This window comes from Nuphar pumila, chromosome 3 (assembly GCF_984573655.1).
Source record: "Nuphar pumila chromosome 3, dmNupPumi1.hap1.1, whole genome shotgun sequence".
Classification (NCBI taxonomy): domain Eukaryota; kingdom Viridiplantae; phylum Streptophyta; class Magnoliopsida; order Nymphaeales; family Nymphaeaceae; genus Nuphar; species Nuphar pumila.
Window position 1 is genome coordinate 14,382,769 of NC_143251.1, and position 18,358 is coordinate 14,401,126.

Sequence of the window (18,358 nt, forward strand, 5' to 3'; positions counted from 1 at the left end):
GAAATCTGATCTGCATTGATTAGACATTATCCAACCTGGTCTTCATGGATTAGTAGGTTACTTTAGCTTTAAAATTTTAATCCAAACTGTAAAATAGGCCAGGTCGAGTCTTTCATTTTAGGACCTGAAACCTATCCACTACTACCAGTTGAGTTTGTCAATCTGCTTAAAGGCTCATTAAGCCTTTTGAAGCCTCTGTTGCCTGAGCCTGTCTTTACCTCGGTTTTCTTTTCAGTCTTGAACAAATCAACTATTAACCTGCAATTGCGTAAGGACCTTGGAGAACATCTCATTGTCCCAAGTAACCCAATCGGATCAATTGTGCGTAGGTTCATCCACATCAACCAAACATATATTAAACAAACTTCAAACTTATACGTGTTGGAAGGGTCTTTTGATTAGGGATGTCAACAGGTCGGATGTAACCCAACATCTGTCCTGAACCTGAATCCGATTAGTCAGATTTGGTAGCCAAATCCAGATCCAACTGAAAATTGGATTCAATACGGTAGAGGTTTGGATTGAAACTTGACCTGATTCATACTAAAACCTGAACCCGGTTAAGTGTAAATATCAGGTTTTAAGCTAGTCAGATCTGGATTCAATTTTAACCTTTTCCATCTGACTCTGAAACCGATTAAGTTGGATTCAGTAATACCTAGATCTGGACATCAATAGAGGAAGTCATCATAGCCAAGAGGCCCAAGACCAAATCGGTTCAAACAAAATCTTAACCAACCATCGTAAGCCAAGACTGAATTGGTTCAAATTAACTCTAGGATCGGTGAGTCCTTTCCCACTTATTTTTTACTTTTAACTCGAGTCAGGCTGGTCCTAATTCCTAAGCCAAGTCCATGGACCACTCATAATCCAACCCTCTTGCTTCACTAAAAACGGCATGACTTTGCAAATGCATCTTTGTAGCGTTGCAATTTTTTTTATTTACTCTGAGAAACCACCCCAGGCACAGAGACCTAGCCGCGCTGGCTCAGCCTGCGTCTCTGTCCATGTCGGAGTTTTAAACTCTGAGAGTTTACCGCATTGCAAATTAGATTCCAAACACTCTTAAAAGTTAATACCTTCCTCCTGAAGAAGAGCGGTTTTCAAGCTCATATTATCAGGAAACTATTCGACATTTATGATTTACCTTTCTCTCTCTTAACTGGTAGAGAACCAAAGTTGTTTAGATAGAACAAAGCCAAACATGAATTTCCGTAACTGAATGCTAGATGCTCTTTGATGATGTCCCTATCTTAAACCTCTAGCACCATAGTTAACGTGCGCATAGACATTGCATTGGATTAATTAAAAACATCTGTTACAAGTCAATCCTGACAGCCTGAAGCGAAAGATAGATATCATACAGGTGGTGGCGCATATCATATTCTCAAATGTTGGAGGCAACCGGATATCTCAACCGCCAGTTTGATATGTGGGAAGCGACTGGCACAGCAAGTGTAACCTGCATGATGGGAATTGATAATTGAGACCTACATACCTCCAAGTCTTGATATAAAAAATGGAAATAATGATGCTAAAATGAGGTTTACACCTTCAGTGACTACTTTACAAAGATCAAGTTCTGATTCCAGAATGCTCCACGCCTTACCCTGGAAGGAAACAGTGGTAGTGTATGAAGTATGAACAATGTATTTGCAGCCCATAAAAGCAGCAGGGGACTGGGCAAATACTTGAGGAACAACTTAAATCACCTGTCTGCACATCTCCAAGCTCCGCACAATAAGCTGAGATATGCTATCATAGATGCATTGGTCGATGCCATGATTTCTTAACAGAGCATCCTCAGATGTTAAAACAAGAACCAAAATGCAGATGCTTGCAGCCAACATGATAATGGAACTGTCATTGTTGTTACCACCTGAAATTAATTAATCAGTACAGTTTCTAAGTCATGCTAAGCCAGCTGCTTGTGAAGCATCTAGAAGATATAAAACTAATCCTACATTAATGAATGCAATGCCATAATATCATTAGTGTCACTGCTACTATATCTCTTAACAGTAAGTTCCATCCAAGTCCCACATACAAACAGGTGCACGAGCAGAAAAAATATAATTTTGAAAGGTCGATGAAATCTCTTTCATATAGAATGTCACAATAGAAACCGCTTTAGACAAGCTTTTATTTTCAAGCAGCCAATTACAAAGTTTTTGAAATATATTATTCTTTTTTCAAGCACAGCATGAAGAGGTTACTGCTCTCTCTATCTGTTAGGCACTCAAGATTCAGTTGAATCTGTACAGAGTCTGAACGAGAAGGGAGCCTAGAGTTACCGGAAGCTTCTTAGATAGATGGGAAGTCATGTCAGTTGCCACGTCATTCTCCTGGGTCCCACCTAGGCCTGAACGGCCCTCAATGCCTGCAGGGAGAGGCGTGTGGTTCCTGGAGCTCGGATCCGCACCATCTTCTTAAATTCGGGTTGTAACACACTCTCTCTCTCTCTCTCTTTGTTTGTTTGCTTGGTGCAGGGCACTAGCACATTTCCAGTAAAAGGTAATTGTAGTAGTAGTGTTAGGGGAATGATGAATGTAGCTTTCAGGATTTAGTGAAACTGCGTGCTATCAAGGGCATGATTTTAGACATGTAGAATCTTGTGCATTCAATAATATAATATAACATTCAAGTTTAATAATTTCACATGGAATTCAATGCAAAAAGGCCATCATTCATGAGTAAGCCAAAATAAAGACACAACGAACCTGCAAGAGCAGCAAATGCTTGCAGAAGGGAAAGAAAATCCACCACATCAAGAGGAATTTGAATGTCCTCAACCTGGAGACAGATATGGCAAACAATAGAACAATTTGATGAACATTGCAGCAGCAGCCAGAGAAAAAGCTCATTAGATAACTAGAGTCAGAACAACCTACCTTCACAAGAATATTTAAGATAGTTTCACAAGCAAAGAATAAAATACCAACGTTGTCCTCAGCTAATTGATTGTTTAGTCTGATAAAGTTTGCAAGAAACTTGATAACCTGAGAGCCAAGAAAAGGGGAGAAAAAGTATATGATCGGCATTGGTAGGATGGTTTCACATACACAGACATAAAATATATAGAGGAGAAGAAAAAATGTGGCAGTTGATATTTTCATGTCATTCATCAGCAAATAGTGAGCACATATAAATTACTACATGTGCACACACTTTATGACTTTTAACCTGATAAGGAAAGCTATTTGCATGGGAATCCTGTAGATATGTTAGAGAGAGAGAGAGAGATTAGGAAAGCCACCTGTATGGGAATCCTATGTAGATGTTAGAGAGAGACTATTTTGGATGGAAGAACATATTAATTTTTAATAAAAATCAACTAAATTATAGGTAATTTTCAAGTTAAAGAGTGTGCATGTGTGTGAGCGCTTGCATGTATGTGATCCTTTAAAAAGATAAAAATACCACCACATCCTATTGTAACAAATCTCGCCAAAGCCATAAAGGATTCGCGTATACAATATCGTGTTTTCTAAAAGTCACCAAACTAAAAGAGATTAACCGGATTCGCCTAACATTAACCAACTCAGATGAATGCCTGCTCAAATTTCAGGTGCAACATGAGGACCACTTGCTAAGGAATTAAAGTACATTTTAGACTTGTTAGGTTTCCATCTATGTCACACGGACTCTTCTAACAGGGCACCGCACCCACGTCGCACCCGCACCCAAGTGGGTGCGACACTTGGACACGGCTTCCTTTGTGTTGGTGAAGTCAACCATTTCTATCCAAAAGTAGATTCAGTTAACCCTAATCAAGTCTATTTTTATCTATATTATATATATATACATAAATGCACACAAATACACAGTGTTAACTTAAAACTGTTAAAAATTATATATATATATATATATATATATATATATATCCTCCCCGCACCCAAGTTTTTTTAAAGTGCCGCATCCGCACCCGCACCTATGTGACATAGGTTTCCATGTTCAACCTACTGCGAACTAAACACTGTTTATCCTATAGAAGGCTCCACATAAGCACTTTAAATGCTTGTCAGATCCTCAAGATAGTGTCAAATAAGCTGAAGTACAAAATTGGCAGCAAGAAAATAAGAACTAGCTACAGGAAAAAGAACAAGGAGAGGCCACATTCACTTGAGAACCAACAACTTCACATCAGCCTTCTTATTGTTTCACAATCCAAATACCGATGTATTTTAAAAAACAATAGTAAAAAGTAAAAGATGATGGTCATAACCACAATTAGAATAATCACAGTAAGTATAGTCAAAGAAATTTCTGTCCAGCGTGCCTCACCAATTTGTGCCCTCCACATGAAACCAGAGTCTTGCAACGTTTACCCTCCATTGTTGTTTGGCACAGCATTGGAAGCAAAAAACAGATCGAGTAGAAGGAACTGGAAAGCAAACAAGGAAAGTTGATACATCAACATGAACCGCAATACAGTGAAGGAATACCTATCAATCACTAATTAAAAAAAACACTTTAAGTCGACAAAAACCTTTCTTCAGCTTCACCTTCAACCAAGAGAATGAAATCCAAAAGCTCTCCGACTCTCTCCTTGAATGCAAAAGGTGTTTCTGCAAGATAGCTATAGCGAATAAAATCAAAGGCTTATCCAAGAATATTACAATAGAAGAATCAATAATACTCAAGGCCATTTATGTTTTACTTTAGACCATTGTAACCCATTATAATGGACTAGCACAAGGCCATTTTAGTTTGTCTCAATTATAAAGAGGTGTCTTTTTATTTAAGTTTATTTTCAATATTTGGCCCTGTTTGGATCTGTTTTTATTTATTGTTTACATACATAAATTAAAGCACATTTTATAAAGAAGAATCTTGCCTTTATTTTAAGTGAATGCTTGGATCACAAATTATTTAAACTAGAATGAAAAAAAAGGACATCAGCATGAGTAGTGATGGTGTCAGTGATGGTGGTGGCTAAAAGGGTGGTGATGACGGAGTTGGTAATGGTGGTTGCTGGTGGTGGTGGAGAAGTGGTGATGTTAATGATGGTGTTGGCAGTGATGGTGGTGCAGTGGAAGAAAATAAGTTGTGAAAAAAAATAGGTCCTCCATTGTTTTTGAAAAAGGGGTGAATACTTATCAATTTTATAAAAGCTCATTAAAAGAAAGAAAGAGATCCAAACACCAAAACTAACTATTTAAAATAAGTATAAATGAGTAAATGACATGAAGTTATTTATAGTCATCCAAACAGGGGTTTAGTTTTGAAGGTTGTTTTATTTCTATTTATTTCCAACAACTCACAATAAATAAAAACAGGAACACACCCACTTTTTTAAAAGAGGGAAGAAGTATTTATTTCAATTTTGTTTCTATTTATTTTCTTATCATTCTTCCCCATCTCTCCCCCTTCCAACCATGTAGTTGGGATTTAATAAAACATCTTGGGAACATCTAGCAACTCTCTTATTTTTGTTTTTGTTTAGATCTAAACATTAATATAATCCAAATAAGTCCTTAGTTTCTTGTGAGTGATGATTCCTCTCTTTTGTGTGCACTTTAAATTTTCAGAAAAACAAATTGGTTATGAAAATTAAAAGAAAGTAGAAAAGCATAAAGATTCTGCATTGAAGACTAAACATAAAAACTTCCTTGATAGAAACTAATTTATTCGAGTACCCTCTCAAAGATTCTCCAATTGCATTCATAATTGAATGCAGCATGTATGAGGACAAGGATTCAATAGCTAACTTTAGAAGGTAGGGGACACCACATAAGATCCACCATTTCCTCATTTCACATAAAAGATTCAGCAAACAGTGGTTAAACACAACATTTGAATGCCACAAAATAAATATTTAAAAAATACATAACGAAAGATTAAAAATTTACTAGATTTTAATCTTCCTAATAATGATCAAAAGATCATAGCTGAACCTGTGGCATAGCTTGGACCACAAAAGAACAGGTTAATAATCAAGCATACTAGGCACACCTTCCAATGATACGTACAGAGGCCAATAGATCATCTCCTTTCATGCATCCATGTTCCTGCAAAAGTCTCCACAGATTCAGTAAACTTGCATACCTAACTACAGTGAGCCAGGAAATATACCTTTGCATCTTGGAGGAAATCAAAAACCAAATTGATGGTCTCTGTAATTCCAGACATTGCCTTGATTAAGGTTCCTTCACTAATGGCACTTCCTGCAGATACTCCAGAAAAAGAAAAAAATATGAACATCATAAGACAACCACAGAATAAGCCTAACATCAACCTGCAAAAGCGATACTGGATAAGAATGCAAAAGCATGGAAATAATGAAGGTAAAAATTCATTAAAATTTCTCAATATATAACAAAAGGTCCAAGATATTTTAGTGTGGTGTATCTTTAGTGCACAGGAACTTTTTTTTGGTGAAAAAGAGAAGCTTAAATTGTAATAAAGAAAAGCCCGACAAGGACTCACTTATACAAACAGATTACAGGCAAGAAAATGAACGTCTTAGTTTTGGGTCATAAAGAAACGATCTAAATTCTACAAACTTCTCTCAGTTCCTAACCAGGATAAGCCAGCATCAACCATTTTATTTTGGCCCAAATTGGGACCTCACTCTGTACAAATAGATGGATCAAGGTTACCAATTTGCACTACTCTTCAAATACCTGCCCATTGCGTTGAAGTCAAATTTCCCGTCATGATTGAAGAACCTACTATTTCCAAATCACATAATACTTTTTGCCCTTTTTTCTGATACCACTAGCCCAAATCAGCGTCCTTAGATCCCTTGCATGATCAAGGTGCTACCTCATATCAAGCCAAAATAGGTTTAAGAGTTGTTGAAAGAATACAGTCTGTGAACAGATGTTGGGTGGGCTCCCTGTCCTTATAGCAGAGGGAACATTGATTTGTTAATTGAAAGCCAGAGTTGTTGTGTGTAGACCGCATCCCTAAGCATCTGCCATGGAAAGAACTTCACTCTAGGGGAAGGGCCCACACTCCATATGGATTTGGTCGGCAAAGGGCAGTTTCTGCTAGGGAAAGATGCATACACCACGCTTTTGTTGAGACATCTGCAATAGCAGATCCTATCCAGGAGTTTTTCCCAACTGATCGTTTCAAGTCATTCAAAACATTCATAAAATATAAACCATACAAGAATTTCATCTTCACGTAATGGTATTCTCAAATCCACCTTCTATCCATATATTTCATCTCAATTATTCGCCATTGGCACAACCTGATGTCTAACCAAATTAAATAGAGATGAGAAATCATCCTTTAAAGAGTGGTTCCCAGCCCAACAATCACCACAAAAGAAGGTTCTCAATTCTCATACCTGAACCTGGATGCACCTTAGATCTCTCGACAAATGGCTGAACCAAGCTACTCTACCTCTTCCAAATGCCTGGTCCAACGGACCATTGATAGTTTTCCATTGCCATGCTCATCCTTCAAAACGATACTTTAGCTTGAGGAGACTGGTTCAACTACCATCATCCCTGCTGATACGCCATAGCCACTTCATCAGCAGTGCCTTGTTCATCAATTCCATGTCTTTAGTACCTAGACGACCTTTGTCCAAACTCCAAAGGCATACGAACCTAGACCGTTGAAAAGCATGTTGGGCAAAAAAATTACTAGAATACAACACAGGTACGATGAAAGCAGTCATCAATGCGACAAGACAAGAAAATTTGTGGTGTAACAATCTATGTTACATGGACACTTCACCTAGGCTGAAGTATTGGTGTCGAACACTTCCCGACACCGACACTCCTGAACACAGCACCGACACGCCGTTTTTAAAATTAGGAGTATCCAAAAATTTGGACACGTGTGTCAAGTGTCCGACACCTTAAAAGATGTCTCGACATGCTGTGTCCAGCGAATGTCATACCCGTGTGTGTCTCAACATGCCGTGTTCAGCGAGTGTCATACCCGTGTCCAGTGTTGGTATCATAGACAGGTGTCCAGCTTTGTCGACACTTAAGAGTATTTTAGAGTTGGAAGATAATTACCTGGGAAGTATCCATCACGCATCAAGCATCCGATACTCTCATTAGTCTTGATGATTTGTTTCGAGTTTTTGCACTCAAAATCTTACGTGTTCATATTACATCATTGACATTTGTGTAAATCATCAAAGATTAGAATGTAATGAGAAAAGAATGTGTATTTTATATTTTATGGTTTAGTTTGCATAATTCACTCTCTCTCATATATATAGTTAGTTAGTTAATTGTGTCCAAGTGTCTAGTTTTTAAGACCCGCCATGTCTAACACTTCTTTCCGTGTCCGACACTGACACCCGTGTCAGTGTCCAAGTAACATAGGTGAAACATAAGGGGAATTTTTCCAGGAAGCGGCAAGAGAAATGAGCAAGAAACAAAAATGAAAGCAATGTAAAAGCAAGATGGAACCATTGTGGAAAATGTCGCAATTTTTATGTCCATATGTAGTATACTAATCTTTTGACAGTTTCTTTTACCTCTTTAGACATGTATATATGGAACCCTTTAAGAGGGTCATACTTGTCCATATTTTGTAGTAACTACGGATAGCACAACCCCGAAAAACAAACTTCACCCAAAATCTATCAGTGTTCCCTCTTATTTTCTCTATATATAAAGCTCTGTCACAGATATTGGCGATATTTTCAAAATAACGTGATACTATCACTGTATTTTCAGCAAAGATATTAGAGGTAAAACATTGCGATATTTTCAAAATAACGCCAATTTGGTCATATTGTGATATTATCATGAGAATATGCAATAGTATCAATTTTTTTGCTGTTTTTATTTATTTTCTACATCTTAAATTTGTTTTTCTTCCTTCCTTTATATTTTTTACTTATTTCTTTTAGTATACATACATTTTATTCTCTAAACATCCTTACTTATTTTTGTTACTTTTATATTTTCTTAATTCTTTAAGACGCAAGATTTTCCTGAGATTCATCACCAAACCTATAATATCGTGAGAGATAGCCTTGCTAAGATATAGCCGATACTAAAATTGGTGACTATGATATAAAGAGAATACAATTAGGCCCTGTTTGGAATCTGGTAGCTGGGATGGAATCATGTGCGTTTATGCATTTGAAGAAGTGGCAGCTGCCAAATCCGTTCTTTAGTGTAAATACAAAGGAGAAAGTGTCTCACTTCCCATCCCAAATGCATAAATGCCCATCCCATCTACCAGATTCCAAACGGGACCACCAAGGTAGTTTGACCAAGATTTTACCTCGGGAACACCAAATGCATAAACGCCCATCCTAGCTACCAGATTCCAAACAGGCCTACCAGATTCCAAACAGGCCCTTAGCTTCATGCACTTAATTTTTTTTCCTTCAGCCATGGTCAACAACATATGTAGAAAAGTTGTTTCCTTTCTACTTGGATTTGCACTTTTCACATGGTTGACAGAATCAGATTACATCATGTCTGCATGCATCTTTGTGTATGGAACTTATCGATATCTCTCTATGCTAACTTATAATGAGGTCAAGGTGATCTAGTACAGTTATATTAAAACACTCATTAGTCAGTTTAGAAGAAAAAAAAAGAACAAGAAATATGATCGACCCATTGAATTAGGTAACTATCATAAGGAACAAGTACCGTCATTTCACATTTTATCTATGTCATACGGACTCAGCTCCAAGGTCGCCGCACCCGCGTCGACACGCACCGACACGGATGCGGACACGGGTGCAGCTCGGACTCAGTCAACCCGACCCTGGGTGTGGTCAACGCACCCAGGGTCATTTTGGTCCATTTTTTGAAAAAAAATTAACATTTTTCTGGGCTACAGAATTTAAGGAAAAACCCCTAAATCAGGCTTCACAACTCATCACCTGTCCCCTAATGGGCACAACTTTGATCGAGTCTTTTATATATAAATATATATATATATTTATTTATTTAAATATATATATAGCCGAGTCCCCGTGTCCAAAATTTTTTAAATTGCGCCGCACCCGCACCCATGTGACGTAGCATTTTATAGATTTGGACAAAGCAATGAGGCAGACCACTATGCAGACAGACTAGACAAAGAACATAAGCAATCAAGAAAAGAATCAAAGAAAAAATCTAAACATACAACTAATAGGAAGGCCTTCTCAGAGAAAACTGGAACAGCTAGAAAGTGGAATGCACCTTCAACTTCAAATAGGTTTGAGATCAGTTTGATTATCTTTTCCATCAAAGAATATGCCGTTGCTAGGTTTCGTTGCTTGAGAAGAAGAGCCTGAGATGAAGAGGCCCTAGAATCCTTGGATGCCTCATATTTCAAATAAGCAAGTTCATTCAAAAGAACAGCAACTTCAATTCTTGAAGTCTCCAATACAAGCAACAGGCACCTAGAAATACATTAAAACCCATAAAACAGAGTAAAGGGACAAAAACCAGGATTACATCGAAGATAAGGATGAATCATTAAGAGATAATCAATTGTAGACAAACCTATCAACTGGGGTGGGTTCAGCAGCATTGGGTAAATCCTTGGTACTAACCAGCCAACTTTCGCCAAAAATATTCATCATTGACTCCGCCAGAGCAAGAGCCTCAAGCTTCTCAGCGGTAGCTGCAATTTACAGGAAGCATCCTTACTGTCTAAGGCTTCTAACATGAAACATTAATGACACGTGTGTGCTTCTTTTATCAAAAAGTCAATATTGTATGGTGATCCAATCATATATTACTGTACAAAGCATCATTATTTCATCAAATAAAGGATAATGGTAAATGCTGGATAATACAGCACTTCCCAAGACTAGGAAGGCCCTGGCACCTGGGAGGCACCTAACGATCTTCACAAGATAGATCCTAGCACAGTGCCTATGGATCTACTGGATCCGAGCAACTTGTGACCCACAACCCAAGGCATGGTAGCCGCAGACAAGCTTTGGCCGTCATGGTTCTACTTCTACCTAATGAAGGTCCAAATGCAATCAATTAGTATTTCTATGTTAAAATGTGCTCCAAAACGATAAACTAATGAAGTTTGAAATCGGTGAAGAATATTCACACTTTGCAAAAACAAGTATTATCCTCATTCTTAAAAAAACCATAGTTCTGCGGCTGAAAGAATATGACTTCTTGAAGACTTCAACTTAAGATGACCACTTCATTCATCCATCAGCAATGTAATTAGTGCAGATAATTGAAACATTTACCTAAGTGCTCTTATATTATGTTCCAACATCAGGATAACTTGAAATGCATTTCTATAAGATTCATTCAACAGGAATGTAGATTAGGTCAGATAATTGAAATATCTAAATAAGTGCTCCTGTATTAAGTTCCTAACTAGAAATGCATCTGTATAAGTTCTAGCCCCATCCATCAGAACAAGATAGGAAGCATTTTTATCAAAATGAATAAAAGTTGGAGCACACATGCACTTGTTAAAAACTAGTCAACTTCCCCCTTATGCAATTGTAGATGATGCTAATGTTTTAAGTAGAAGTGTACCATACCAACACGGTTCTGCAAAATGGCAATGACGCCAACACCTATATAAGTTCCCCAAGTGTGATTGCTAGATCTTGATTTTAGAGACTGGTGAAGAGGTTCCTGGGGACATGTGAAAGTGGTAAGACAATTGATAAAAGGAGCACAGTAAGCTGATCATTTTCCTTTTCCCTAAAGCAACATGCACCAGAAATTAATGCACAAAAGATCTTGCATATCAAGCAAAATTAATTCTCGAACACGTTTTCATCACCCGTTCACAATGATAATGCAAAATATGAGCTACTTAGTATTAAAATCAATGTCTTCATTAAAACTACAGTACTGAACCTTATATTTGATGCATCATTTGAAATTGCATATGTTAACAAGGGCTTTGACATATTACAAACCCATGTACACCCCAGAACATGAAGCATAATGTAGAAAACAAGTAGCATGTGATTGATATTACAAATACACCAAAAAGAATTGTCAAAATGCCCAAACCTATTGTCAATCAACTCTGAAAACTTCCAATTATCAAAACACATTGGGGCAACCAAATGCACAAAAATGACAGGAAGCATATCTCAAATCATTAAAAACTACAATTGAATGACATTTGCAAGATAACATCATTCAGTCACAATATTGCAACATAAAATGGAGTCACACTATGACTTATAATATTAGAGTAGGGTTAAACCCTAGTCAGTCACTAGGATCAGAATGGTAACAATCACACAAAGCTATTACAACTACTGGCCCAAAAGAATACAGCATTCTTCAAAAGGAGATTTAGTGCCAAATATGCATCAACGATAAAACACATTGCAAGAGGAGCATTATCTTCAGGTCATAACAAGGCAAATGTGAGTACCACATGATGAAAAGACAAGATAGCTGAGAGTATGTGTAGTGCTTCAAACTTGAGAGCAGAATGCAACAAGGCAAACTGTCTAGCCACTGCTACCACCTGAAAAATTAGTTAAATTGATCAACAAATCTGCAGGAAAAGAAAGAATTTTCCAGAGAATGGAGAATATTAAAGGAATTCATAGACATTTAATACCCAATCTCTGTCAAAAATACATAACTCTTTTAAAGCTATGTCGCATGAACATTTCAATAGCATGTGCCATACACACCTCGTGTAGATACAACGTGACACTTGGATACCCCAGGACACTTCATGGATGCAGTCAAACCAGTTTATTTGTTGTTATACACACATACATACATGTATGCATGCATGTACGGCCATGTCCCCATTTCCTAGTTTTTGAGAATTGTCATGTCATACCAAGCATATTTGCATTGTGCCCCATTTCCGCATCCATATACATGTGACATAGTTTTAAAGAAAAAATACACAAGATTTTTTTAATGTGGAAAATATAGAACATATCAATAACGACATCAATATTATATCTTGAACAAATCATCAATGTACATACCATGCATGCCAATTCTTCTGAATTTTGTTGTATAATCATGTCCAAGGGCAGCTTATTGAGTATTATCAATACAATACGCATGGATAGCCCCATTGCTGGAGTACCTGCATAGAATACTTAAACCTTTGAGCATGAAAAAGACTTGGCCAGCAAATAGCAGCCACAATCAGCTGCCAAGACATTCAAGACAAGAAAGCAGAAAAATAAAATGGTTGTTTTAGAGACAGAGTGAACTACATTGAATGTGTCAAAAAATTTTGAACTACAATTTAATAAGTTTCAATCCTTACAAGTAAATCCAATTCCAAGTGGGTACCAATAAAACCAACCTAAGTGGTGTAAATTCCAATTTACTAAAAAGTATATGTTCCAGGCGGTGACACCCAGGTTAGATACAGGTCCAGGTGCAAAGCACTGAACCATTAAATATAACTGGAAGTATTGAAACAAATGTGAGCTACAATTGCCATATTGATCTAGATCTTCACCACGGAACAGTCTATGAGAATGATTTGAGCTTCAATATTCTCATCACAATATTGGTGGTGGTTGGGACCTTAGGAGTTAACACAATGCACATGCTTCAGCAAAATTAGTTCAAAAAATCTATGCCACCTAACAACATTTCTTTTGTGGAGAATGGACTTCTTCCATGAGTTAAGAAAGGTATTAAATGCAAAAGTAATAGATTAACTGAATGTAGAGGGCTAGAACTGCCATTAAACAGTGGCAAGGGTTGACTTTGCTGAGATTTTTTTGTCCCAATGTGTTGCATGAATACCATTTGGAGATAATTTATGCTGCTAATGATGGCAAAAATTAATTTCCAGAATGTAATTAATGAGGAAGCATAATCTCACAAATCAATTTTGTTTGAGAAATCCATACACACAATACTTGTATTTTTTCCAACCCATACATGTAAGCATGCATGCACACATGCACATGCACCTCCTCCCTGCACGTGTGCAGGCATGCAGACATGCATACACATACACAAAGTCAATGTGAATATAAAAATTGCAATGGAAAAATCAAAGTGTCTCAAGAAGGAATAAATACTGTCCTCCATTTTATGTGTTGTTTCCTTCAAACAGGTTCCAATTCAAACTGCTGCATTCTTTTTTAACTCAAGGAATACCTTCATTGCAGAGTATTTTAATTAAAAAAAGTATTCATATTTTATAAAGCTCATGTGTACTTGCTGGTTCTTCATTATAATTTTTCCTTTTTCTGTGTTGTTTCCTTCAAACAGGTTCCAATTCAAACTGCTGCATTCTTTTTTAACTCAAGGAATACCTTCATTGCAGAGTATTTTAATTAAAAAAAGTATTCATATTTTATAAAGCTCATGTGTACTTGCTGGTTCTTCATTATAATTTTTCCTTTTTCTTAGTGTCCTGCTCTTCATTATAATCCTTTTTTAGGTGGAATTGAAGACAATAAGTAGGGACTAGAGATCAGTTTACTATAATCCTTTTTCTTCTTGCTGTTTCCCACGGAGATATTCTCCCTGTTTGCTCATCATAGGTAGGAGCATGTTCTGATAAAATACACTTTTGATCCATTTCCAGGAAGTGGGATGCTTGGTGGGGAACAGAATCACTTAAGGTTGCATCTTTCTCCATGACCATCTAAGTTAGCTTCCAAAAGTAGTGGAAATAGGGTAATGTCAATCCTACATGAGATTCTAAAGAAATAGGAGAACACAAAAATAATGCATGTCTATTATTAGCCACAATCAGCATCACTAAGAGGCAAAAAAGAAACATAGTTAAGGAGCAAAAACAAAAATCTGATCTATCAAAAGCTGAATTCTGAAACACTAAATCAAAACAAGCATAATGAAAATCATAAAGTAACTCCTGTCATACCAAGTTAGATTAATACCATCCGGTAAATTGGACATATGTGAGGAGAGAACCTTAATGACCCCAGAGTCAAACAACAATTTTGGGCCATCTGGAGAAGTTTTTCCTATCAATAATAAGCACTCATAGCATTCTCCAACAAGGGATGCATCAGACCTGAAACAGTACATATCAAAACAATTTCATCAAAGCAGCCTTGAGGCAAGTTCTGTGACTAAATGTTGTTTATGAAACAAAGAAAGAAATTGCATAAGCTAAACACGTTCATCCACTAGGCCCAATTGGTAAATGGTTTATTACACTTTCTCTATCTAAAACAGTAGATTTTGGTTTTAATTCTCCCTGTAGGGAAGTTGAATAAGAGCAACTCCATAAAATTCATTATTTATAAAAAAAATATTACATTCCGTTGTCCCTAACCTGCCAATTAAATATAAAAGTTGGAAGCATTTCAATGTACACAGCACTCATTTTTCGCTTAGTTAAGTATGAAAACAGAAGTAGCTGATTTTAAAGAAGTGTAACACAAAGTGGAGATAAAAAGGCATCAACTTGATTAACAAAAAACAGAAATAAATAATCATCAAAGCCAGAGTAAAATGGAGACACCATTACAGTTCTTCTGAATACAAGCCTAAGCATGTAAATTCATTCCAAAACCAGAACACTCCCAATTTATGAGGCCTGGATAATTTTTTTACCTAAACAATGCAAATGTCACAGCAAGTCTACAGTAGTAAAAATAGCTTTCAAGAGAAGAAGAACTAAAAAGAAAGTGCAATCATGGGAAGTTCATAAAATATATCAATTTCTTATACTTTTCAACTTTTGAATGAAAAATGAGTTCAGTGATTGTAAAGAAATTTGCAATAAATTAGACAATATAAGGTGTTGGCTAACCTGAGACAAAAAATAAAACCATACCAAATTATTACTAAAAGTAAACTTGGTCATCAGTGCATCACATGCCAACTAGAACCCTATGCATGTTAAGTTGTTCCAAGACCAAAAGACCAAATCACAACAGTAACATTAGTCTTGCCTAGGTTTTGTTAAGCAAGCATTCAGGCATCATCATGTCCCCCAATATTTTCTTAGTCCAAACAAGCCACAAAAGACACCAACACTAAATTGATCAATATTTTCTCCATAACCAAAAATATCTGTTATTGTTAATAACATGCATATGTAATCATGGATGCAATCATGATTGGGCACCACACCATCTGAGCAAGGCCTGGGCCAGCCTTTGGGAGTCAATCTAGCCGGCAATGGGTCATGGTCCTGTTGACCAGCATGTGGCATGTCACTTGGCTGTGCAGTCCAGTAACATATGGAACTAGGCCCTGGTCTGCCCATCGAATACGTGTATACGGCTGTGCCCCTGTGTCCTAATTTTTGGGACATGCTGTGTTGTACCAAGCATATCTGTATCGTGTCCTATTCCCACATCCGTATTTATGTGACATAGCACAAAATTGTATAAACCAATATAAGTCCAAGCAAGAGAAAGTAAAATCAAAGATGCCTCTAAATACCAACAGCCATCATAAAATAACCAAATTCCAACCATAAACAAGCAAACCATGCTGTTTACAGGTGCTCCAAGAAATATATTATACATAAATCTATCACATGATACAAAATATTAACAGGATAAACATAAACTAAACTTGCATAACCATTCCAATGACACACTCTTCAACGCTATCCAACACCGACATGGTTGCAGAATAATGAGGCTTGGTACTTTCTAACCTGGATAGTGCTAATTTGCTAAACCACCAGTTTCCAGCTAATTCAAACGTGGTTAGAACCACACCCAAAATTTACATCTCCTATTTTTGTGGCATACAGTGGAAAGTGTCTTGTCATCTATAAAATGTTCTTAATGTACTAACATAATCAACACACGTTTGTAGTTTGTACCCACCCATGCAGCAACAGCAAACTAATATTCTGATCACCGTTGTCTTATTCCTAATATAGGTGCTTAAATCCAACCACTTATCCAATAGACTGGGGTAAGTGGGGAGAGTGCACTATAAAGGAAAACACAATATTCCAACTCGTCTCAGCCTTCCAAATAGTTAGATGCATCAAACATTACCCAAGTGAAAAAGCTCACCATGACCTACATTTTGTTTCCCAGATATCAGAAACCACATATCTGGTCTTACTCCATGCACAATCCACAAACCTATTGAGCATAATTATGATTTAGAAATAGTTTTCATTGCTCCGTGTATATTAATTTTTGAATGTGTTGATTTAGCACTGCCACTAAACACACTAATTGACCAAATAGCAAACAAGGATGCAGACCGAATTCAAACGAGCATAAAAATTCAACCATAGCACTTCATCAGCGGAGCTAATCCATCAGTACGAACTACTATACACAATATATCATGATTAAGCACTGAAATTTCTAGCATAACACGTTTCTCAAATACCAAATGGCAAAACGAGTACTTTCTTCGCTAGGATAAAAAGTGGAAAGAATAAGTGAGTTTTTTGCCTGCTCCGTCACGGCAAAAAACAAGATCTCACGAATCAAAATTCAATACGCGGATATCTACACTAGCATGTTCAGGTGAATTCAAACGACACCTCAAACAAACTCCAACTAACAACAATAAACATAGCAAAATCTATACGTGGAAAACTGAAGAACGGATTGATGATATGTGCAAATCCATCAAAAGAAATTGCAAAAAGGAAAAAAAAAAACTCACTTATTCGTTAAAATCTCAACGAAAAGTGGAACCGTGGAATGAACATCCTTGGACAACGCAATCTCCGGAACTCGGCAAAATGTCGCCAGCACCGTCACGGCAAGCTTCAGGTAATCGTCCCGCTCCTCGCCATCTCCTTTCCCGGCGCCGCTTTTCCCCAGCCCTAAACACCAGAACGCGACCAATTCAAAATGTTCGCAATCTCCCTACTCTTCAAAAAACTTCCGGAAGAAACCCGCGCACCAAAAAGGGTGAAGAAAAGAAGAAGTTACCAGTTCGCAAGAGGCGGTGAAGGAATCGGAAGCCGACGGCGTCGTAGATCTTGCGAACCGACGCTTCGTCGTCTCCCTGGCAAAGCTTGGTCGCCAGGAGCAGCCCGGCGAACTTCTGCTCGTCTTTCTCCCCTTTCAGAAGCTTCAGGCAATCGTCCATCACTGCGCGCGAAGAAGATTACAGAGAAAGAAGAAGAGAGCCGAATAGTGGGTTTTCGATGTCGAAGGGAAAGGAGAGGACTCTAGAGAGGGAGATTAGGGCTTCGCGCGTTCCTTCTCGAACAAGAATGGGCGGCAGGCAACACGAAAGAGTGGTGGTTTCGAAAGAGGAAGCCGAACGTTCTCTTTTATGGAAGCTCAGGGATGGGTCCGAACCACGCCGGATTCGTGTCCGAATTAGGAAACATCCAGTGGATCTGAACCCGAATCCGGACCCGATTCCTGAAGGTAGGGTTGAGTCCAGATTCGAAAATATATATGGTATCATTGGAACTTGGATCCCAAAAAATAGACTAAAACAGATTTTGTTTTTTTTTAATGTAAAAAATGCAAAGAGATCTTATTTGATACGAATTTGGAATATATTTGATGTTA

General features: G+C 37.4%; 1 protein-coding gene across 1 annotated transcript; it reads right to left on the reverse strand.

Moving 5' to 3' along the window:
• Nucleotides 1-1,274: 1,274 nt before the first annotated feature.
• LOC149842069 (neurochondrin family protein) lies at nucleotides 1,275-18,057 on the reverse strand. Its single transcript, XM_089998877.1, has 17 exons — nucleotides 17,765-18,057; nucleotides 17,493-17,655; nucleotides 14,774-14,910; nucleotides 12,884-12,987; nucleotides 12,307-12,402; nucleotides 11,450-11,546; nucleotides 10,434-10,554; nucleotides 10,128-10,330; nucleotides 6,076-6,167; nucleotides 5,956-6,011; nucleotides 4,490-4,579; nucleotides 4,285-4,384; nucleotides 2,892-2,999; nucleotides 2,721-2,793; nucleotides 1,713-1,879; nucleotides 1,553-1,610; nucleotides 1,275-1,462 (listed from the first exon to the last, which is right to left on the reverse strand). The coding sequence occupies exons 1-17, from the start codon at nucleotides 17,922-17,924 to the stop codon at nucleotides 1,380-1,382; spliced, it is 1,908 nt and encodes a 635-aa protein (XP_089855003.1). The 5' UTR covers nucleotides 17,925-18,057; the 3' UTR covers nucleotides 1,275-1,379.
• Between the last annotated feature and the right edge of the window lie 301 nt (nucleotides 18,058-18,358).

What these genes read in the sequence shown, in the direction of transcription:
- LOC149842069 (XM_089998877.1), bottom strand. Translation starts at nt 17,924, where the DNA reads ATGGACGATTGCCTGAAGCTTCTGAAAGGGGAGAAAGACGAGCAGAAG. An exon ending in GTTGAGATTTTAACGAATAA is followed by an intron (nt 14,911 to 17,492) that starts GTGAGTTTTTTT and finishes GTACTGTTTCAG; the next exon opens with GTCTGATGCATCCCTTGTTG. An exon ending in TTGTAAAGTAGTCACTGAAG is followed by an intron (nt 1,463 to 1,552) that starts GTGTAAACCTCA and finishes CCCATCATGCAG; the next exon opens with GTTACACTTGCTGTGCCAGT.